This window comes from Corythoichthys intestinalis, chromosome 7, assembly GCF_030265065.1.
Source record: "Corythoichthys intestinalis isolate RoL2023-P3 chromosome 7, ASM3026506v1, whole genome shotgun sequence".
NCBI lineage: Eukaryota > Metazoa > Chordata > Actinopteri > Syngnathiformes > Syngnathidae > Corythoichthys > Corythoichthys intestinalis.
The window spans coordinates 36,882,577-36,906,387 of record NC_080401.1 but is presented as its reverse complement, the minus strand read 5'-3'; the positions used below and the strand labels follow the sequence as shown (position 1 = coordinate 36,906,387).

Sequence of the window (23,811 nt, the reverse complement as noted above, 5' to 3'; positions counted from 1 at the left end):
GCTTAACACGCGTTTGCGTGCCCCATGCCGTCAGGATGGTTGGCGTTTCCTCACATCAATTCAGATGTCCCTACCAACACATTTGTCATCATATTGCAAGGGGACGAGGTAAGAGTTAGCTAAAACATGCGGGGAAAAAAATGGTAAGTAGCAAAGGCCAGTCTGCACAAGACACGTGGTGCAGGCCTCATTAGGTTTTCCACTCTAAAGCAGCATTACATACTCACTCAGCAATATACTGTCATTAATAAACGAATAGAACAAAATTTAAGTAACTTAGAAATTACAAAAACAGAAGTATGAATTTAGGTGACTTCAAATTTCCTTACTTACCAAAGAAAGGCGGCGAAATGAGACCGGGTAGCGGGGGGAAGACCTTTTTATACTTACGGATTTTCCCATCAGCCAGTGCGAAAGCGTAAAAAGCAGCGACCAGTGGCAGTGACGTGTTAAGATATCTCTATGTACAACTAGATTTCTTATGTTCCATGTGAGCCAGAGGAAACAAAAGTAGTTATTTGTCGGCCATTTTGCGTCAGAGCCGTTCGCTAAAAAAAAGTAATTTTAGAACGTGTACTTTGAACTAGCTAATCATTGCTCGGTTTTCAAACGTCTTAGTTCTTCATAAACGTCAGATACGCTGTAAAAAACTGCATACATTAAAAGATTTCGATTTTTTTTTTTCCAAAATCAAGCCCGAATCACTGTCAAAATACGGTTTGTTGTTATATCTGAGTGTGGCAACCACGTTTTCCGATTTACTGGATTGGGAATGGCCGCATGGAAAAATTTAAGTACAAATTCATCATTTTTGTCCATAATTTGAAGAAATTATTCACTGTTAATCAGCAAATTGTTGTGAAATGAATATTATCCAAACTAGTGCTGCACTGATTAATCGATTAACTCGAGTAATTTGATTAGGAAAAAAAAGATTCAAATTAAATTTTGCTGCTTCGAGTTTCCGTTTAATCAAAGTGGCGTTGTAATTGTTTGTTTTGAGTGTTCGCATTTAGTTTTATTGATTTGGGTGGATACCCTGCCCTTTAGTAGCAACAGTGAATATGACAAAACTCATTTCACATTGGCTGAATCCGGCTGCTCCCTGCTCAGACCAACATAAGCAATGTTTTTGTTTGAGGTAATGTTTTGTTTTTCTTTTTTTTTAATGCATTCGTAATTTAGTTTACAGGTATATTTAGCTGTTTTTTGTGAGAATATGTGTTTGAACCATTTGTTAAGAGCATTGTTAAAAAAAAAGTGGGCATTAAAGCTAGTGGACTTTTGCTATGTAAGTTAGCCAATTGTTCTTACGTTACACTTAGACCCTCATTTATTTAGTTTTTTATACCGTTTGAGGCTCAGCTCAGGTATTTAAATTTTTTATGTTTCTTATCCGATTACTCGAGTATTCGAACTAGTTCGATTAATCGACTACTAAAATAATCAATAGCTGACGCTGTTATCCAAACCCAATAGAAAGAATATACACTCACCGGCCACTTTATTAGATACACCTGTCCAACTGCTCGTTAACACTTTAATTTTTAATCAGCCAATCACATGGCGGCAACTCAGTGCATTTAGGCATGTAGACATGGTTTAAGACAATCTCCTACAGTTCAAACCGAGCATCAGTATGGGGAAGAAAGGTGATTTGAGTGACTTTGAACGTGGGATGGTTGTTAGTGCCAGAAGGGCTGGTCTGAGTATTTCAGAAACTGCTGATCTACTGGGATTTTCACGCAAAACCTTCTCTAGGGTTTACAGAGAATGGTCAGAAAAAGAAAAAAAATGGAAATGCCTTGTTGATGCCAGAGGTCAGAGGAGAATGGCCAGACTGGTTTGAGCTGATAGAAAGGCAACAGTGACTCAAATAACCACCAGTTACAACCAAGGTAGGCAGAAGAGCATCTCTGAATGCACAGTACGTCAAACTTTGAGGCAGATGGGCTACAGCAGCAGAAGAGTCACACCGGGTGCCACTCCTTTCAGCTAAGAACAGGAAACTGAGGCTACAATTTACACAAGCTCATCGAAATTGGACAATAGAAGACTGGAAAAACTTTGCCTGGTCTGATGAGTCTCAATTCTGCTGCAATATTCGGATAGTAGGGTCAGAATTTGGCGTCAACAACATGGCAGGATCCCTTCCTGCCTTGTATCAACAGTTCAGGCTGGTGGTGGTGGTGTAATGTTGTGGGGAATATTTTCTTGGCACTCTTTGGGCCCCTTGGTACCAATTGAGCATCGTTGGAACGCCACAGCCTACCTGAGTATTGTTGCTGACCATGTCCATCCCTTTATGACCACAATATACCCAACTTCTGATGGCTACTTTCAGCAGGATAATGCGCTATGTCATAAAACTGGAATCATCTCAGACTGGTTTCTTGAACATGACACAGAGTTCACTGTACTCAAATGGCCTCCACAGTCACCAGATCTCAATCCAATAGAGCATCTTTGGGATGTGGTGGAACGGGAGATTCGCATCATGGATGTGCAGCCGACAAATCTGCACCGTGTGATGCCATCATGTCAATATGGACCAAACTCTCTGAGGAATTCATCCAGCACCTTGTTGAATCTATGCTACGAAGAATTGACACAGTTCTGAAGGCAAAAGGGGGTCCAACCCGTTACTGGCATGGTGTACCTAATAAAGTGGCCGGTGAGTGTATATTTTGACACAATTTGAGATGGAGAAGATTAAGAATATAGACAAGCAATTTTGTGTCATTTCCAAGAATCAAAACTGTTTTACGTTCATAAATATAAACAATTGAGGGATTTACACATTTATTCACATGAATTTTCAACGTAAAAAGCTCTTTGTTTCCACTTGGTCAGCTTTGACTGAGTAAGGTCCCCTATTAATCGGCCCTGCGCCCATCATCAATACCATGATGAAGTCTATGACTAGGTATTAGGTGGTACGGTGTCCTAACTTTTTCCTCAGTTAGAATATGCATTTTTGTTGATATAGTTGGTTTAAAGAGTAAAACAATGTTAGTTTTGGTTGTTTACCTGCAATTAAATCCCTTTCTTTTTCCAGGGATTAAGAAAAACAAGATCAGATATTGATATGTGAACATTTCTTAATAAACAACTGAATATTTAATGGGGTGTTCTAATTTAACGACTGTACATTGCATGAATTTTACTGTTGTCACTCACACTTACAAGTGTATTTCAGCACGAGATTTTAACTCCGCAAGTAGTAGAAAATACCAGGTTAGTACAAACATTAGATGTGCTTTGGCATTTTCAGGTGGAATTTGTTTATTGTACGTCATCCGTTGCATTTTGATCCAGCATCTACTTCACTGTAAATAAGCATGAACATCATGAAAATATGTGGGGTGATGAATAGATTATCCCTTAATTGTTTAAGTAGGGGTTTAAAAAAAAAAAAAAAAAAAAAAGTTTTTTCCTTGCACATCCTCATCCCCAAAGCATGAACATAGTTATGGACAAAAAGGAACAAAAAAAAAAAAAAAAAAGCCACATAAACAATCATTTGTTCATAAATGCCTTCAGGTTACATAGAAACATTCAAAGGATTGTTCTATGTTTACATCATTGACAAGCATTGGTGATACCTTAAGATTGCATAAATAGATTTCCATCAGTGTATTCAGATGCTATGGCTTCCGCGGACCGAAATAGTGTCCTACAATGAAGAAAAGGACCAAAACATTTTTGAAATGAGAGCCGAACATCAAATGTGACCATTGGATGCTTCTTTAAAAGTTCATTATGCTCAAATATTTTACACTATTGCCAGAAAGGAAAATAAAAAAGAATATATGCATCATATGATTATCTATATTTATATATAAACAGTTATAACTAGTTTCAGGCAAGCAGAGAATGGCTTCCCGGCCTAGTTAAGGTTTATCCATTCCACCATCACCATCGTCGTCGTCATAAGGCTGCCAGACTTTCTTTCCTCGGTCACCATATTCCCTGAGATGTCAAGCTCTGGTTTACATATGGAAAAGGTTATTTCATTTCCACACAGGACGTGGCCTGCTGAGAACTGGCGGCCGCTGTTAAGAAGTCAAGCGTTACTAATCGTCTCGGAACGCTTTACATGTCATTCGGTTTACAGTTGGATGCTGCGTACGTGACGCCAACGGCGGTCAGTCGGTCCAAGGCTTGGCGAACGAGAGTTCTTATAAAGACTCTGCAGTGTGCGTTCAATCTTAATGCGTGTCGTGGGGGAACCAATTTAAGATGCGTCACTCCGCTCAGGGTCGGGGAGAGGCCAGTCTCTTGAGCAGAGGTTCGTCATACACCCAACACTCGCCGTCCTCGTGGAATAGCTGCGGAAACGCAAAAATACAATACGATTGTGGATGAGGATTTTGTGTGGGGTCAGGGAAGAATTGGATGACTTTTTGGCTTCAAAATTCTTGAAAAATAAGCCTTTACTTCACTAGATTTCTGCTAAATATGCATTAATAATAAACTATCTAAAGCTTGATTTGTTGATTAATTCTAGGCATAATTACAATAAGAGGTAATGAATATTAGCTTTTTTGCAAGCGTATACGCTAGCTGTATCTGTTGATTAAGAGGAGAAACATACTGATGTCAGTAACAGGTAATAAAAGGTTTTTGCAAGAGTACATGGGGCAAATAAGTATTTAGACAACCACCAATTGTGCAAGTTCTCCTACTTGAAAAGATGAGAGACGCCTGTAATTGTCAACATGGGTAAACCCGAACCATGAGAGACAGAATGTGGAAAAAAAAAAACAACAACAGAAAATCACATTGTTTGATTTTTAAATAATTTATTTGCAAATCATGGTGGAAAATAAGTATTTGGTCACCTACAAACAAGCAAGATTTCTGGCTGTCAACTTATTCTAACGAAGTCTAACGAGGCTCCACTCGTTACCTGTTTTCATGGCACCTGTTTTAACTCATTATCAGTATAAAAGACACCTGTCCACAACCTCAGTCAGTCAAACTCCAAACTCCACTATGGCCAAGACCAAAGAGCTGTCGAAGGACACCAGAGACAAAATTGCAGACCTGCACCAGGCTGGGAAGACTTAATCTGCAATAGGTAAAACGCTTGGTGTAAAGAAGTCAACTGTGGGAGCAATTATTAGAAAATGGAAGACATACAAGACCACTGATAATCTCCCTCGATCTGGGGCTCCATGCAAGATCTCACCCCATGGCGTCAAAATGATAACAAGAACGGTGAGCAAAAAATCCCAGAACCACACGAATGGACCGAGTGAATGACCTACAGAGAGCTGGGACCACAGTAACAAAGGCTACTATCAGTAACACAATGTGCCGCCAGGGACTCAAATCCTGCACTGCCAGACGTGTCCCCCTGCTGAAGAAAGTACACGTCCAGGCCCGTCTGCGGTTCGCTAGAGAGCATTTGGATGATCCAGAAGAGGACTGGGAGAATGTGTTATGGTCAGATGAAACCAAAACAGAACTTTTTGGCAGAAACACAGGTTCTCGTGTTTGGAGGAAAAAGAATACTGAATTGCATCCGAAGAACACCAAACCCACTGTGAAGCAAGGGGGTGGAAACATCATGCTTTGGGACTGTTTTTCTGCAAATAATGAATGGGGCCATTTATCGAGAGATTTTGAGTGAAAATCTCCTTCCATCATCAAGGGCATTGAAGATGAGATGTGGCTGGGTATTTCCGCATGACAATGATCCCAAACACACAGCCAGGGCTACAATGCAGTGGCTTCGTAAGAAGCATTTCAAGGTCCTGGAGTGGCCTAGCCGGATCTCAACCCCATAGAAAATCTGTGGAGGGAGTTGAAAGTCCGTGTTGCCCAATGACAGCCCCAAATCATCACTGCTCTAAAGGAGATCTGCATGGAGGAATGGGCCAAAATACCAGCAGTAGTGTGTGAAAAACTTGTGAAGAGTTACAGAAAACGTTTGGCCTCCGTTATTCCCAACAAAGGGTACATAACAAAGTATTGAGATGCACTTTACTTTAGCAAATACTTATTTTCCACCATGATTTGCAAATAAATTATTTAAAAATCAAACAATGTGATTTTCTGTTGTTTTTTTTTTTAACACATTCTGTCTCTCTTGGTTGAGGTTTACCCATTTTGACAATTACAGGCCTCTTTAATATTTTCAAGTGGGGGAACTTGCACAATTAGTTGTTGACTAAATACTTATTTGCCCCACTGTATTGAGAGCATGACAAAGCAATTTGACTGTCTTGTCTGCATACAATGAATCAAGGACTGGTCATTCTGACAGCACTAACATGTTAATTGATACAGAAATTTCATTTTGAGGAAAAGAATTTTGCACAAAAAATTGGCTTTAGCTGGTAAGCTATGTTGTTTTGCTACTCGTGCGACATGTTTTGAGAAATGCACGAACTGTTTTGAGAATTTCAATTCAGATCTGAGAAACGTACTAAAGCAAATGAGAAAAACTAAGAGGACAAACATATTGATGTAAATAAGAAAAAATTCTGATCAGAACCATTACAAGGTTGCATGAAGTAGAGTGAAACACTGAATCAAGGCTAATTATTTATAAATATATGAAAAATATGTATAGAAAATATATTATTTGCTCTATACAATCTTTTGGAAAACAGATGATGTCAGGGTTTCAATGTTACTGTAACAGGGTTGTGTACATATTCTTGGACATGCGTTCCATGAATAATAATGACTAGGGTTGTTCCTATCATGTTTTTTTGCTCCTGATCCAATCCCGATCGTTTTAGTTTGAGTATCTGCCGATCCCGATATTTCCCGATCCGATTGCTTTTTTTTGCTCCCGATTCAATTCCAATCATTCCCGATAATATACATTTTGGCAATGCATTAAGAAAAAAATGAATAAAACTCGGACGAATATATACATTCAACATACAGTACATAAGTACTGTATTTGTTTATTATGACAATAAATCCTCAAGATGGCATTTACATTATTAACATTCTTTCCGTGAGAGGGATCCACGGATAGAAAGACTTGTGACTAAATTTGCCATCTAGTGTATTTGTTGAGCTTTCAGTAAATGATACTGTGGCCATCCCAAATGCATAATGGGAAGTGGAACCATGACTGTGCGTAGTGCTACCAATTGATATATCTTCTCTGCGTTGGGAAATAACATAAGGTATTAAGACAAAGATCAGTTGCCACCTTGCTTCCCATGATATTTCTAATCATAGGCAGAGGGATTGCAAGGCTTTAGCCAATTATAAAAAGGCTCCAAAGGCTGCCAAAATTCACTCTACTAATTTTGCGCGGCCTTTTATCTCTCTATATAGGTAATATGGCATCATTGCAGATTGAGCATGGGTATGAGTGAGAGGCTCGTGCAGCGCATGCATTAATTGCGTTAAATAATTTAACGTGACACAATTTTTAAAAATTTAATTGCTGCCGTTATCGGGATAAATTTGATAACCCTACCTTAAGCCTAACCTAAAGACTCTTGATGAGTGTAACATATTATGTCTGTAACGTTAAATACAATTAGAAAACGGTTTAATTAATATATTTAAAAAAAAAAATACATATGTATATATATATTAGGGCTGTCAAAATTATCGCGTTAACGGGTGTTAATTAATGTTTTTAATTGATCACGTTAAAATATTTGACGCAATTAACGCACAAATACCCTGCTCTAAGAGATTACAATGACAGCACAGTGAAAGGTGTACTTGTGTTTTTCGGAGTTTTGGCTCCCTCTGCTGGCGCTTGGGTGCGACTGATTTTATAGGCTTCAGCAACCATGAGCTTTGTGTAAGTAATTATTGACATCAACAATGGCGGGCTACTAGTTTATTTTTTGATTGGAAAATTTTACAAATTTTATTAAAACGAAAACATGAAGAGGGGTTTTAATACAACATTTCTATAACTTGTACTAACATTTATCTTTTAAGAACTACAAGTCTTTCGATACATGGATCGCTTTAACAGAATGTTAATAATGGTAATGCCATCTTGTTGTTTTATTGTTATAATAAACAAATACAGTACTTATGTACCGTATGTTGAATGTATATATCCATCTTGTCTCATCTTTCCATTCCAACAATAATTTACAGAAAAATATGGCATATTTTATAGATGGTTTGAATTGCGATTAATTAATTTTTAAGCTGTAATTAACTTGATTAAAAAATTTAATCGTTTGACACCCCTAATCAAAACATGAAAAAGCATGTATAATTGGTTGATTTGAAATTTCAAGTTCAGCCAGTATTCTTCCTGGAGCCTCACCCTCGTTTCCCACTGCTGTTCATTCTCCTTCCTTTCTCTGGCTTCCACTCTCTGCTTCTCCTCCAGCCGGTGTTTGGCTTCCGTTGCGGCGTCGATGTCTTTGAGCTTCAGGTTTAACGTCACGTCTCTCCATAGTCTGGGAGCAGAAAGCTGTTACTTGAATTCTGTGACGTACAAGAGCAGCACTACAAGTGTGAAATGGCTCACCTTCTTGACTCGTACGTTAGCTGGTCTTCCAGCTTCCTCACTTTCTTTTTCATAATACCCATTCTCTTAGTGTCTATGAAAGTTGTGTTCTCCTGCAACATAATTGACATCCGATCAGCGTGTGTTTCAGTGACATTGACAGCAAAAGACGTCCAATCCATTTTGACAGGGCGAGGCTGGCAGGGAATGATCTTTGCTAGCCCTCCCTATCAAAATGGACAGGGCATCTATCGCCCTCAGTGTTAGCCAATGAGTTACCATTTGTCTACAAAGCTGAGCCTGAGTCTTCGTTTTCCCACACAGGCGTTCACGCAGTGTTCTCAAAAGCCGCAACAGATGCCTGCTAATTTAGCAGCTCTTTCAAGGGTTCACAGTAATTGTTAAGTATTGTCGTCAAAAATATTGATACCATCAAAACTGTCATTTTTGCTCCAACGGTTTTATAGATTAAAAAAAAAAAAAAAAATTAAATGTGTTCGAACAGATGGCGTTACCACCACATACAAGGTTTTGGTAAGGTAATGCCGTTTTAATCTATTCTATATGATGCTGGGTGAACTCTGGATGACCTAAAAAAATAATTTGTAATAACTGCAAAACCATGGCACGAAACTTTTCACAGCACAAATGCAGCACAAACGAACGGCACCATTACGGTTCTATTCCGCCGTAAATGGGGGACTGTGTGATGCCATCACTACAAATTAAAAGTAGACTATCTACAAAACGGTTGAAGCACAAACAAAAATGTTGACGGCACAAATCAGCGCCAAGGTTTGACACCATTTTTAGACAGACCAAAATGCTGGAATTGTAACTAACAAAACATGATACAGCACAAACGTCTGACATCATTTTCGTACAAATTTACCTCTGATGGGGAGGCTTTCCTCACAGAGGTCCATTGTCACCAACGAAAAGTTTTTTTTTTTGCACCGGGCACTGTTATTTTCACCAGGGGCCAACTACCCCTTAAATAAACCATTTTCCATTCGTTTTTGATTACATTCACACGTCCCCATCACTGCATATTCCCACTAACCTCTACAACCGCGAATAACTAGGAAATGGCATCATGGCGACAACTCAAATAGCTAACGTACGCTAGGCATGTGCCGGTTAACGGTTTCAAGGTTTACAGTGGTATTAAAATGTCATGTTTCAAAACCACAAAAATTTTCCATCATACCGTAGTACGGTATTAGCTATTATTTATGTCCCAAAAATGCAGCGAGAGATGGAGCGGGAGCGCTCACCCCTCCTCCTCCGGTTGCTGCTATGTCTGTCAGTGACGCTACTCTGTGCTATTGACTAGAGAGACACAATGGCTGAAGATGGTGACCCCCCCGTCCCAAAAAAACAAAATCGCTTGTATGGGAGTATTTTGGCTAACGAAAATAAGCGGACGGCTGCGGCTCAGAGGAGGAAAACATCCGTAGTCAAGGCTTTTATTTTGTCGCGGGAAACGCAGAGCAGATAGTACTTTCGCACCCGAGTTAGAGCGCATGTACACATGAAGAACGCACGCACACACGAGGAAGAGCGCATTTACGCCCGCAAAGAAGTGGCTGAGAGGCAATGCCTGTATTTAACTCCTTTTATACTGTTTATTAGCAGTTTTCAATTGTGGTAGAATACTTGGGCGAGTGATTGTTTTTGATGATGTGCGGACGCTAACAGATACATGCTAACCGTTTGTATGGATTGTTATTGCTGTCTCAGCAGCTAGTGGAAAATGCAAATTTGAATTGCTGTTATTGAAGATTAAACTGGTGTAATTTCATTTTTATTTTAGTTTCATTCTGCAAGTGTTGATGTCATGAGCAGCAAACCACACAGACATCGGACATTGTCATTTCAGAGCTTAGCTCGCTGTCTAGCTAAGCGACGACAGTAGAATGACATATAATACATGTTTTTGGATAGTTATTTTGAGATTTAGGGGTACTTAAAGGGTTAATTCTGACTTGTGTGGAAATTCGGGTTACATTGCCAGCATACGAACAGAACGTGTTCGTAACCCGGGACCTACCTGTATTAATCCTGAACTCTCGTATTTAGTGCCCGGCAATTAATAAAACAAATACACGCCACTAGAAGTTTTACGGCAGACTACAATGAATTCCCTGGCATTAAACACATTGTCTGGAAATGGAATACAGTTGTGGTCAAAGTTTACATACACTTGTGAAGAACATAATGTCATGGCTCTCTTGAGTTTCCAGTTATTTCTACAACTCTGATTTTTCTCCGATAGAGTGATTGAAACATACTGGACTGTCTCAGGAAATTAGAATACACAATATTCTAATTTTTTGAGACAGTCCTGTGTATATATACAGGACTGTCTCAGGAAATTAGAATACACAATATTCTAATTTCCTGACTGTCTCAGGAAATTAGAATATTGTGTCCGACTGTCTCAGGAAATTAGAATATTGTGTATTCTAATTTCCTGAGACAGTCCTGTATATATATACAGGACTGTCTCAAAAAATTAGAATATTGTGTATTCTAATTTTCTGAGACAGTCCAGTATACTTCTTTGTCACAAAAACATTCATGAAGTTTGGTTCTTTTATGACTTTATTATGGTTTAACAGAAAAAGTGATCAAATCTGCTGGGTCAAAAATATACATACAGCAACACGAATTAGCAATTTCTTGTGAGTGATTATAGACTTGAACAATCATTGACTTGAACAAGTCAGGAAAGTCACTTGGAGCCATTTCAAAGCAGCTGCAGGTCCCAAGAGCAACAGTGCAAACAATTGTTTGTAAGTATAATGTGCATGCCACTGTTTTGTCACTGCCACGATCAGGAAGAAAACGCAAGCTATCACCTGCTGCTGAGAGAAAATTGGTCAGGAGGGTGAAGATTCAACCGAGAATCACCAAAAAGCAGATCTGCCAAGAATTAGAAGCTGCTGGAACACAGGTGTCAGTGTCCACAGTCAAGCGTGTTTTGCATCTCCATGGACTGAGAGGCTGCCGTGCAAGATGGAAGCCCTTGCTCCAAAAGCGGCACCTTAAGGCTCGACTGAAGTTTGCTGCTGATCACATGGACAAAGATAAGACCTTCTGGAGGAAAGTGCTGTGGTCAGACGAAACAAAAATCGAGCTGTTTGGCCACAATGCCCAGCAATATGTTTGGAGGAGAAAAGGTGAGGCCTTTAACCCCAAGTACACCATGCCTACTGTAAAGCACAGTGGTGGTAGTATTATGCTGTGGGGCTGTTTTGCTACCAATGGAACTGGTGCTTCACAGAAAGTAAATGGGATAATGAAGAAGGAGGATTACCTTCAAATTCTTCAAGATAACCTAACGTCATCAGCCCGAAGATTGGGTCTTGGGCGCAGTTGGGTGTTACAACAGGACAATGACCCCAAACACACATCAAAAGTGGTAATGGAATGGCTAAATCAGGCTAGAATTAAGGTATTCGAATGGCCTTCCCAAAGTCCCATTGAGAACTTGTGGACAATGCTGAAGAAACAAGTCCATGTCAGAAAGCCATCAAATTTAACTGAACTGCACCAATTCCGTCAAGAGGAGTGGTCAAAGATTCAACCAGAAGCTTGCCAGAAGCTTGTGGATGGCTACCAAAAGCGCCTAATTGAAGTGAAAATGGCCAAGGGACATGTTACCAAATATTAGCGCTGCTGTATGTATATTTTTGACCCAGCAGATTTGATCACTTTTTTCTGTTCACCCATAATAAAGTCATAAAAGAACCAAACTTCATGAATGTTTTTTGTGACAAAGAAGTTATCTGTTCCAATCACTCTATCAGAGAAAAATCAGAGTTGTAGAAATAACTGGAAACTCAAGAGAGCCATGACATTATGTTTTTCACAAGTGTATGTAAACTTCTGACCACAAATTTTCCATTAAATTTAAGACGTTTTAAGGACCCGCTGGAACCCTGTTCTGGGGATTACAAAGAAATGACATGCGCAATAAGTACACTTCAAGATCTACTTTAATTCTGCTGATCGCCCTACTCAAGATGTCCGCTAGCTACGCACACCACCGTTGCTGTCCTTCCTGAGATGATTAATGATAGACATCCTATTTATTGTGTGGTGTCCAACTGCTGTGAATTCAAATGCGTTTATCACTAGTAGACACCCAATCTACTTGAAGTGGCAAACTCATTTCAGGAGTTTAAATCTAGTTTTGGAGAGCCACATGACTTTATGTTTATCATTGTCAATGGTGTTGAAAAAGTTAATAAAATCATAAGATTTAACTTACTGTTTTTGATTTATGTAGTATCAAAAACGGTATTGAGCATCAAGCATTTTTTTTTGAGTATGTATGTATTATACATTCAGTCTTCATTTGTCGTCTAAAGATAGCTGGTCCTGAAATGGATTTTGTCTGAGCTTCAAGGGTTCACTGAATGATTTACAAACATTAGCATAAGTGTGAAAACTTGTCTCTCAGCGGCAGCACAAAAAATTTATTTGAACATAAGCCCGAGGGCCAACTCACCCCAGTGGCCCACTTGGCAAACATCACTCCGTTCCACTCGCCTTCAATAGAGCAGAAAGACTTCTTATCATTCGGTGCACTGAAAAAGACAATCATGAGTAAAGTTTTCTGTTATTAAAAAGGCCTGTGGGCTTTGAAAGTCCGTCAATGATTCATGATTTTTCTTCTTACAATATTTCAGCCGTGATTCGGTGCTTCTTTCCTCCGTAGAAGGGTTTGGTATGGAACACGATGTTGGCGCTGTAGCCCGTTTTGGAGCAGGAGATGTTGCACTCTCCACCCAACTCCACCCAGGGAACGGTCAAAATAGACCTGCGCTTACGTCAGCTTACGTCAGAAAAATGCACAACGAAGACACGTTCGCCGCCAGACGGCGAAACACGTACCTGCCGTATCCGTTGGGGAAGTTGAGGATGTAATGTTCATCGTGCTCTAAACATGACACGCAGCCTGCACGGAGAACGGCATGAATTCAATACCAGTATTGTTTCAGTTAACGATGTTGAAAATATTTCCTGTTTTTCCATGATGATCACGTAACAATAACAAGCTCAACACGTGTGTTGGATGAGTAAAAAAACATAATGAGATCTTTACCAGTTGTCTAATAATGAATTTTTAACCGATATCCTGATATTAACCAACTCCAAAAATCAGATACCGATATATGGACTAAACATATTATGGCTAACTTTATTGTGATGCCAGACTGGATGCTTTGATAATGATAAATGTAACAATTTCATGGTTTTCCAAACATTCCGTGAAAAATAAGAAAACAACTGAAGTTATGGAAAATGTGCCTGAATTGCACCACTATATTTATTATTGAAATCAAAATAGTGAAAACTATCAGTTCTTTGGACCGAGTGCAAGTGCAAATTGCCAATAAGACACTGCCATATCACATATGGCTCAAAATAACAACAAAGGCATACAGCTTCAGGACGGTGAATGAGGTAAAAGGTTGCCATATAAAAACCAACTGGCAATAACTTTTCAAATAGAATCAGTACAATTATTTTATTGTAAACTGAAATCAATGCCACAGACTAGTCAATGAGTTATTCCCAAGAGACAATATTTTGCTGGGCTTTTGCAAGGATTTTTGTATTTTATTACTTTTCTTAGCGACTATTTCTTTCTGGTAACACAGTAGTTGTATGTAATGAATTTATCATTCATTGTTTTTCAAATGTTCATAATGCATGGCATTTTTTTCTTTTTGCGCATATAATTTGTCAGACTGCATTGGATAACTGGTCACACTTGAAATATAATCAAAACCAAAAAAAGAACATAACGCATTATTGCCTTTTGGAGACAACGGCCAAAATTGTGGCCACAAAAGTGAAGGAACTACTACCCATCAAAAGCAGCACCTGAAGGCTCACCACACACATATTTCCTCAAAGGTTAGTTTGTAACAAGTCACGTTTAGATATCTTAAGACATCCAGTTTCATTCAGGGAAAAAGCCCTATCATTATTTTAATATTTAAAAGTTTCTACTCTTTTTGGTGTAAATGGAGCACCAAGTTCAGGCTATTATTTTAGCTTTTGTGCGCTGCTAAGTTCAACATGTTAGCTTATGTGTAGAATTACACTTAATTGCATTACTTTTAGTTTTAACAGTGCACAACATGATAATACACTGGGCTGCATAATGTCTTTTTATAAATCATATGTACCAACACGGAAAGTCAAGTTATTTGAGTGTAATTTCATATTTGTTTTGCAGGTAATTTGGACACGTTCTTATTCACTGCACTTGAGCAATTTCGCAGAAATGAAACTACAATTTTGAAAATAGGTGCGTACTGTAAATGTTGATCTTAAATTGGAAGAAACATTTATCAACACTGATTTTGAAGATTTTTACCGACTATAATATTTTAGTATTTGTTGGCCAAAGTGTCCACATCGGATGTTGGCCTGGTCAGACCGGGCCATATTATTGACACACCAGACAGGTTTCTGTGGCAACGAAGGAGTCATCCAGCATAGAAACACGTCACGGAGAGTCACATCCCATCCGAGCGGTTCAGACTGAGAAGGATCTTATCCATATCTGATATGAAACTACCTCCTGTTTGTGGTTTTAATCTGTCTCAGAAAACCAGATTTCTGTACTTTGGGAATATTCAGACTACAAAAGAGCCATCCAGCTTCAATCTGGATGGGCTAAAATCAGATTTTGGCTGCCAGTCTTAACAAGGCCTAAGACTAAAAGGGCTGCCAAAAACAGCACTTGATTCAATCCTTTAAGTGTGTCGGAAAAGCAAAGCTTACCTTGGCCAATATTATAAACACCTATAGACATGCCAAGAAACTTGGATTTGGTCCAGATGTGAGCGTTGAACTGGATTTTCTTGCTTAAACATTCCGCGTAGAATGCAGAAACTGGAGGAAGAAATTTAGGATGAAAAAAATATAGAATTTTCAGGTGTGATCCAGTGAAACAACTGAAATCTATCAGGAATCTTATGAAAAATTACTTCACTTAGATTTTTGAACATTTATGATAGCACCCAATGAGCCTTCACTTTTTTTCTGACAGAAAAAGTCCACGGATCCTTGATGTGAGAAGTATTTGGAAGAACATCACTCACTTGGTGGATGATGAGAGACCTGCTCTGCCACAAAAGACACATTGTTGGGTGAAGACCATGGAACCGGACCATCTGATAGTGAGTCCTGCGCAGTAGCAGGAGACGACTGAAAAAAGAACACGGCACGTGACGTAGTGGCCAAACCAGTCTCAACACGAGAAAGACGCGGTTGGGCTCACCGTTTGAGTGGAGGGCTCCTCAGTCTTGCAAGGCAAATCCCAGTGACAGAAGAAGACCTCTCCCAGGATAGGGTTGTAAGGCTTCTTGGCCACCGAGCCTTTCCTCCCAGCGTGGAAGGCCGAGAGGTACCATTTGACCACTTGAACCATGCGCTCACGGGGCTCCGGCTGCTCTGCGATACTGGAGGATATCAAAACAGTGACTTGCAATTGGTGAGATGAGTTTAAACTGGACGTTTATGGCCGTCAATGGCTGGTAGCGAATGAGTTAAATTGTGTAGTGAGGAATCAGTGTGTTTGTGGCACAGGAGTTACAAGAAGGTTATAAGTTACCTTACAAATAAGTCTGGATGTGCAAAGAAGTCAGCATACATTTCTAACAAAGATCTCCTTTCTAGGATGAAGGTAGGCAGGACCACCTGGAGGATTAGGATGGAGACAAACTGCAGCTCAGAACCAAACCCAAACAGCTCACTAAGGTTAGTGGTGAGTGGGCCTGCCACGATTGACAACTATTTTGATAGTCGATAAACTGGTAGACATTTGCCGCTTTCACAGTGTGGGGACTATCTGCAGTTCTCCATATTTTTAAAAAAAAAAATTAAAATAGAATTTTAAATAGAAGGGAAAAAACTATTACTTACATTTTCAACTAAAAATAAATATCTTGCTGGTGCGGCTTGGAGTGCTTATAGCCTGAATAATATGGCAATCAAAATGTGATATTTGCAAACATCTGCCTCCTCTTCAAAATATAGTAGACTGTTTCACAGTTAAATAGTCCATTTTACAAATAGTGTTTGGTTCCAATGCACATTTACAGCTAAAATGTTAAGCACAAAGTAATATAACCTCAAATTGCAAATGATTCACACGACTAAGTGCAAAATGAATTGATGATTAGTCGACTACCAAAACAATCTTTTGTGGCAGCCCAAGTGGTGAGTTAAAAAGCCCACGGCAATGGATTCCCATCACCACAAACCGGTCCATTACCTTGGTGAGATCCATGCCCAGGCGGACTTGGGAGAGGAGGTGCATGATGACGCTTTTGTGCTCCTCCACGGACTCCCCCTCGCCGTCATCGTCACGGTCGTCGTGGCTGTCAAATTGATCTGTGGGCAACAGACGCTCGGTTTAGTAGCTGTTAAAAAATGGACCATCAAAAATTCTTGTTTGCATTTTACCTGCTTCTGTAGTGCCATTTGACATTGTCGAGTTGAGCGAGTCTGTAGTGTTTGGTCTCTTTAATGCCGTTTCGTCATTATTGAGGGGTGATGCAGCTGGGGGTCCTGAGGGACTGACATCATCCAAACAAATAAGGCAGAGCATAAGTAGAACGTCCACTAATGTGCGAGATGTGCCTCGAATCAGTAACGGCGACTCACTTCATGCAGTGTTTCGGGGAAGTGGTGCTCTGGTAGAACTCGTCCGCGTCGTAAAACTCATCCTCGCTGGAAGAATACGAGAAGTCTGGTACCGAGTGGGAGGGGAGCTGGATGAGAGATGGGGAGGTGACGCCGCTGTTGGGGCCTGACGGGCCGCTCCCTGATCAAATGCAACAGAACAACACAATGTTCAACATAAAATGCAACTTACCATCGTGAAAATGGCTGGTTTATCATCAAGATAATTTTGATGTTTCACCTGTGCTATTGGGAGTTGGGGTCTGCAAACTGCCCATCACCGTGACGACAGGACCAACGGGTAAAGTGGATGGTCGCTGGTCCGATTTACACACCTGAGATGTATCTTTGGTGAAAAACATAAAGGACGTTAGATGAAAGCAAGTGTTATAGCTTTCATTATGCTGTCAAACGCTACAAATGAATGGGTCACATGTAAAGGCACTGCAATCTATTAGGAGACTGAAATTAGAATGGCCTACTTGAAGGTTGAAAGAATCGCAGCATTTTCTGGTCACACTCATCTGACCAAAATAGACATTACGTTAAGATCTCGACGACGACGACCAGCGAAGGTGAAAAAGAACTGAATATATTGGCTGATGATTCAGTCAGAACACATTTGAATGAAACAGAAATGGTGTGGTTTTAGCTTGAATCCAGGAATATGCAGAAGCAAATGTTTAGCTTGATTTGGTTTAAGTTGATAATGTTGAGAACAAACATTTTAACCAGAAACATGTAAAAACCTTTTGAGAAACCGCTTCCCATTGTAGGCCTAGTATCAGGTGTCAGCCCAACATCATGACTCAAAGGTCAAGAAAACAGTTTACATTCCTCTGAGAACTTGTCCGTTCCAACCATAACATCAACATTATGACCACTGGAGGGCGTTGTCGTCTCATCTCAGATCCAACACTTTACTGTGAGAGGTTTTCATACAGATGTTTATTATTTTACGGAAGTTACAAGTTTCGCGGGATAATCGCACACAAATAAAGCTGAGATTTATACCTCGGATTCACCATAAAACTCGTCATAAATGACAAAGTGCAGCGATAAAAGTGGTTGAAAGAGCAACTGTGACATGTTACGGATGAATTCAAACCAGCAAACGTCACGTACGTCTACGAAAACGAAGTGACATCCAAAGTCTATGCTTTGACTGTTTCATTGTTTCATTCTCAAAAACCAAACTATTTACAACTTTTACTTATTTGTATCACTCGTGCGTTAGAGCATTACCAAAAAATACTTTGAACGAGAACACCGGACCTAACTGTGAGGTACATGCTAACCACTAGCTAGCATAACACACCGTCACTAACTTACTATTTACATTCATGAAAAAAAGCACAATAACCTCGCTACAAAGCAGACGTAAAATTAAATATAGGGAGGGAAAAAAGCAGCTCAGTGTATGCCATTGCTATTGTTTTTCGTAGTTTAACAAGTAAATAAATAAAATTAAAGTGAATCCATTGGTGGTGTGCAGTAGTGCAAGTTGCGCATCGTGTCTTTTTTACACACCTCATTGATTGAGTCACTTTGAGTGCCGCTGACGGCAATAGACGTCCAAAGGATTTGGACTGGAAGGGAATAATCGCTGCCAACTTCTCCTAGACCAGTACTTTTAGAGCGATGCCGGGGGTGGCGCATGTGACCTCGGGAAACAGTGGCGTCATTAGGCATATTTTAGGGGGGCATCAGCCCCCCTAAAATATTCTTAAACCCCCCCCCCACCACCACCACCATATCATTTGGGGTTGTTTTAATAATAATAATAATTTTTAAAACATTGCCGAAAACAGACAAGACTGAAAAAGCAGTTTCTACTCTTGCACTCCTCTTTAAAATAAACTGCTGTATTTTAAGCCAAAACAACTGTGGTGTTTAATAGAACAATATGTCTATATGCTTCCATAGTAGATTCATGGCGCATTAAGCCCCCAAACTATTTTTAATTTGTCCGTTTTACCCTGAAAACCCCAGTTTACAGACATCGCGCAACTGCTTTTGTTTCAACCCAGCCATAAAAAGAAGGTAATTATATTTATTATTCCAAATCTAATTTTTAGCATAAAATCATTAATTGATGTTTAATATTTCATTAAAAAATGACTTAAAAAATTATTCACTTGCATATTTTAAACTTTTAAACAAATTACATCACAATGAAAAAAAAATGGTGTCTGTAAAAAAAAAAAAAAAAAAAATCACAGATATCTATCTCATAACTATCTCTTAATTGTATTTCTTTTGTTACTGTCGTATTTTCCCCGATATGTTAGATGATAGATAATCGATCCAAACAAAGAATAATTGGGGGGGAAAAGTTTAAAAGGGTAAATATATGAAAAAGATCATCTCGACCACTGCTTGATGGCTGCGATTTCTGCATCGCATCCTTGTTACATTACCATGTTTCACCTATAAAATCCCCACAAAATCCGGCTGTGGCCATTCACAGCTGTGTCTTGACACTCAGTGATACATGGAACATGGAGTTGTTTGGATCAAAAAGAGGTAAGTACGCGATATCATCTCCTTAAAAGCATGGCGTCTTTTAATTATTGCTCTCATCTCCAGTTAGGGTTTTGCTGTTTAAAAAAATATTTTATTTTTTTTTCAAATGCCCCTCTGTTCAAAATTTTCTTCCCCCAGTAAAGATATTTCCCCCCAGATAGAGATTTTAAGATTTCCAATGATGTATCACACGCGCATATTGGACAATTTTAAAATTTGGCCAAATTGGGGGTCTCAGAGCGGAACTTCAACTCACCCGAGTGTTTCTCCCATATAGAAAAATGCTGACATATGCACTATAAAGTTGCCAGAATATTGGTCTAAATCAGTACTTCTGAAATAGTGGGTTGATAAGGAGAGTCCTGCCAACCCCAGATTCTAACTGCCCCAGAGGGGCGCACAGCGATGCCGGGGGTGGCGCATGTGACCTCGGGGAACATACTATTTTGCCGTACTAGAATAAAGTATAATTACACATCCACTCTGGGTTGCATTGGCGCTCATTTTCAGAGTGTGCGCAGTATTTTGAACCAAACCAGAGCACACAGCAAAGAGCACTGGAGATATGAAGACCTAAGACGAGGTAATATGACTAAGCGTATGTAGCGTTTGGCTTTGACTTTTAATACAGCGGCGGCAGAGAGTTGGGGGGGCTCGAAACGTTTACGTGCTCCTCGGAGGGCATAACAGAAAATAACTGAGACGCACTGGTCTAAATCAATAATCATATAACCTGTCATTTTAACTTAAATATGATCATTAATCCGTCTGTTTCCCCTCACTTCATAGAGTAAGGTAGAGAGTCCCTCAGTGCGTCATTATCCAATCCATTCATTCCACTTTTTCGTATAGAGAACGCCCAAATCACTAAAACTAGAGTCTGCGTTTTCCCTGTGACCTTGCTCGTGCCGGAACCGTGTGTGTGTGTGTGTGTGTGTGTGTGTACCTCTGAGGCACACAGTGCAGAGCATGAACGTGAATAGATGGATGAAGGATGGACATAAGAAGCCTTTTCAAGAAAGTGAGTATTTATCACTGCTCGTAGTAACAGTTAGTTAGCTCCAGTCCCGAGCTAACAGCAGAAAGTCCCATGTAATTAATCAACTAAATGCACCGTGTTTTGCGGTCAAAAGTTCCATCCCAGCTCTAAAATAACGCTGCTACTTAGCTGCTGCTAGCTAGTTAGTCTGAAATTCGTTATGAAGGTCCAGGTTGTTTTTAGTGTTAAGTCTTTTTACTATTATCTTTGGGGTGACTTCCTTCTGCAGCATCAGCTAATTCAATGCAACACAAATGAAGGTCCTGACAACGAACGGCAAGATTGCAAAAAAGTAATCAGAGCAAAGAGTGGCTACTTTGAAGATACTAGAATATTATACATGTTTTTAATGATTTGACCTTTTTTTGCTAAGTACATAATTCCACACATGTTCATTCAGTTTTATTACCTTCAGTGAAAATTTCCAATGTAAATAGTCCTGAAAATAAAGAAAACGCATGAACGAGAACGTGTGTCCAAACTTTTCGCCTGTACTGTATGTATGTATAATATATGTTTTTATATATGTTTGTATGCATGTGTATGTAAGGCAAATTAGCCTGACCAAGATATTAAGTTTTGAACTTGAACGCTACGTTCACTTACATCCTGTGCAACTCCTGGAGGCTAATCCCCCCTGTTCTTAAAACCTAGTGACGCTCCTGTTGGGATACATACGTTTTTGCTGTACTAGAATAAAGTGTAATTGCACATCCACTCGGTAAGTGGCAGTGGAACCCTCATTTTCAGAATGCGCGCAGTATTTTTGAGCCAAACAAGAGCACACAGCAAAGAGCACTGGAGATATGAAAAGCGTATGTAGTGTTTGGCTTATACTTTTAATACAGTGGGAGACGAGGAATGACTGTCTGTCTACTGTGTCTAAAATTGTTTGCAGCGGACATAAAGGAAGCCAAGTCAATTAAGAAGCAATTAAAGACCCCAACCACATTGATAAGCCGCTTGATTTTTTTCCCCAGCGAAAACGTGCTGAATATTGTCCACAATCGTCCTGCTTTGTCAGTGTTTCATCAGTAAACCGGCAAACACTGTTAGCATCATATTAATTTTAGTTTTTTCGGTTAAACTGTTTGGCATATTGTCCTCATGAGTCAATGTTGATAATCAATTTGAATTTATTATTATGTATTGATATTATTAAATTTTATTTTTCTGTATGAAATGGTCAAAAAAATACCTTGAGTGTATTTTACAGTTTGGATGAGACTTTAAAAAAAAAAATTTTTTTTTTTATTTTTTCAGGCTAATTGATACACTTTAAGTCTTTTCTGTTACAAACAAAACAATTTTAAATAAAGTTATTCTTTATTGCAAGATGACACATTAGTTTTTTTTCTTTAATATAAAAAGGGCACAATGTTCTGCAGAGGTGTACTTGTAATAACAATTTTACAGACAAATGACACTTTACAGCGGTGGCAGCGTTGGGGGGGGGTGCAAAACATGCCATATTAGCCTTCTTAGATTCATCAATGCTTCGCTGTGTTCAACTGAGTGTTGAAGATTTGGAAAAAAAAAAAAAAAAGACGTGAAACAATGACACGCTATTTCCGATCAGCTGCAATAACTAGTGAACATATTTTTCGTAGAAAAGAATTGGTGTGTACGTAGATTTTTTTTGACGGAAAGGGCAGATTATTTGTTTTTAAAAAGCCCTGCTACTTGCACACAAGGCTTGTTATGCTCTCATGTGACCATCTTGCGCCAATTGATAATCAACTAATTTAACTTTATCGACTATTGAAATGAATTCAAACACTCGTGAAACGCAAATCACAGAAAATGAACAGATTAATGAGATTCTGTTCAAATATTTCATGTGGTCTAATTTAGGGATGTGCGAAAACACAAACTGGAACAAAAACATTTAATCTTTCAAGGCCAAATCTGAGAAACGGTACGAAATCTTCTAGCTCCTGAATCATCATACTAAGAAAGTGGGTGCACAAAGATGGCAAGCAGCTACCTGTGGGAAGAGTGGTCTGTGTTGGCATTGTGGTGTTGACTAAAGGAGTGTCCAGTGGCGGCTGGTAGATCCCATCCACGGGGTTGATGGTGCTCTAAGGGCAAACAGATAGATTGGCCATCAATGTCATCAAGTATGGACATTTGCCTGACATCAGCAGCAATCACTAATAGTACCACTGTTACTCATTTAAAATGTTCATGAACATGCAGCTACTAAAGCTGATCGATACGCCACGCATTCTGCTGTCCAAATGCCTCATCGATAGTAATTTCTATAACCATGCATGCATGCAAACTACACTGAAACAATATCTTCACCCTTGAGTGGCCTCTAACTTTTGAACTATTGACTTAGAGGTCAACCTAACAGTGGACCCAAGTAGCAACAAAAAGCGTGAAATGAAATATGCACATGCCCCGCGAGGGGCGGATCAATTTTCTTTCGCTCTACTTCCCGGAATGACAGACATGAACAGATTTCATGAATCTGATCAATATGCAGCCAGCAGTAGCAGCAGCAGTACCTATACACAATAATCGACAGCGCCTTTTGAACTCTGAACAATCACTGGTTTTTAAAAGTTAATTGACGCACGTTTCAAATCGGTTGCACGTTGATGTAACTGTGGCGAAAACCAGTTGGGACATTGGCTCTTGTGCTGCACGTTGTATATTCAAACTAATACAACAAACATTGGCTTGGGAACAAATCTGTTGCTCTCTCTCATAGAAAAAAAACATTTTATATAGAAAGCTATGACTGAAGAGTCAATAAAAACTGTGATGGCGAGGTCATAACGATTTTGTCTGCGCCATCACCTTCCTGTTGTGTAATGCCTCTATAAAAGTGAGGCCGTGACAACTAATAATAGCCTGTTAGCCTGACACAATAGCCTGTTATGGTGGCACCACCAAGCAGGACTTAGTAGACATGAACAGAATAGCTGGCCAGAGAGAGCAGGCACTGGAATGTAATATTAATGCAGAATACCTCAACAAATATTAGCCCGTATATAAATATGACAAAAACATCCAAACATATCCAGTGGACAGAATCATAAAACATTCTTCTAACATTGCCAGT

General features: G+C 39.4%; 1 protein-coding gene and 1 non-coding gene across 8 annotated transcripts in view; both read right to left on the bottom strand.

The window, feature by feature from the left end:
- Positions 1-21: 21 nt before the first annotated feature.
- On the bottom strand, positions 22-103 carry LOC130919567 (small nucleolar RNA SNORD74). The gene has a single exon (XR_009064003.1). It is a non-coding gene; the product is annotated as a small nucleolar RNA SNORD74 (small nucleolar RNA).
- Positions 104-3,402: 3,299 nt separating this feature from the next.
- osbpl9 (oxysterol binding protein-like 9) overlaps positions 3,403-23,811 on the bottom strand; it is an 81,770-nt gene continuing 61,361 nt past the window's right edge. For all 7 annotated transcript variants that reach the window (XM_057840422.1, XM_057840423.1, XM_057840424.1 and 4 more), the window contains 15 exons: positions 22,726-22,819; positions 17,415-17,519; positions 17,156-17,315; positions 16,955-17,067; positions 16,764-16,882; positions 16,101-16,186; positions 15,768-15,948; positions 15,589-15,694; positions 15,269-15,379; positions 13,364-13,427; positions 13,149-13,289; positions 12,978-13,056; positions 8,480-8,571; positions 8,273-8,408; positions 3,403-4,331 (listed from right to left, as the gene is read on the bottom strand). In XM_057840422.1, coding sequence (XP_057696405.1) covers positions 4,257-4,331; positions 8,273-8,408; positions 8,480-8,571; positions 12,978-13,056; positions 13,149-13,289; positions 13,364-13,427; positions 15,269-15,379; positions 15,589-15,694; positions 15,768-15,948; positions 16,101-16,186; positions 16,764-16,882; positions 16,955-17,067; positions 17,156-17,315; positions 17,415-17,519; positions 22,726-22,819 — 1,662 coding nt within the window. In that variant the 3' untranslated portion in view covers positions 3,403-4,256. The remainder of the gene's footprint in view (positions 4,332-8,272; positions 8,409-8,479; positions 8,572-12,977; positions 13,057-13,148; positions 13,290-13,363; positions 13,428-15,268; positions 15,380-15,588; positions 15,695-15,767; positions 15,949-16,100; positions 16,187-16,763; positions 16,883-16,954; positions 17,068-17,155; positions 17,316-17,414; positions 17,520-22,725; positions 22,820-23,811) is intronic.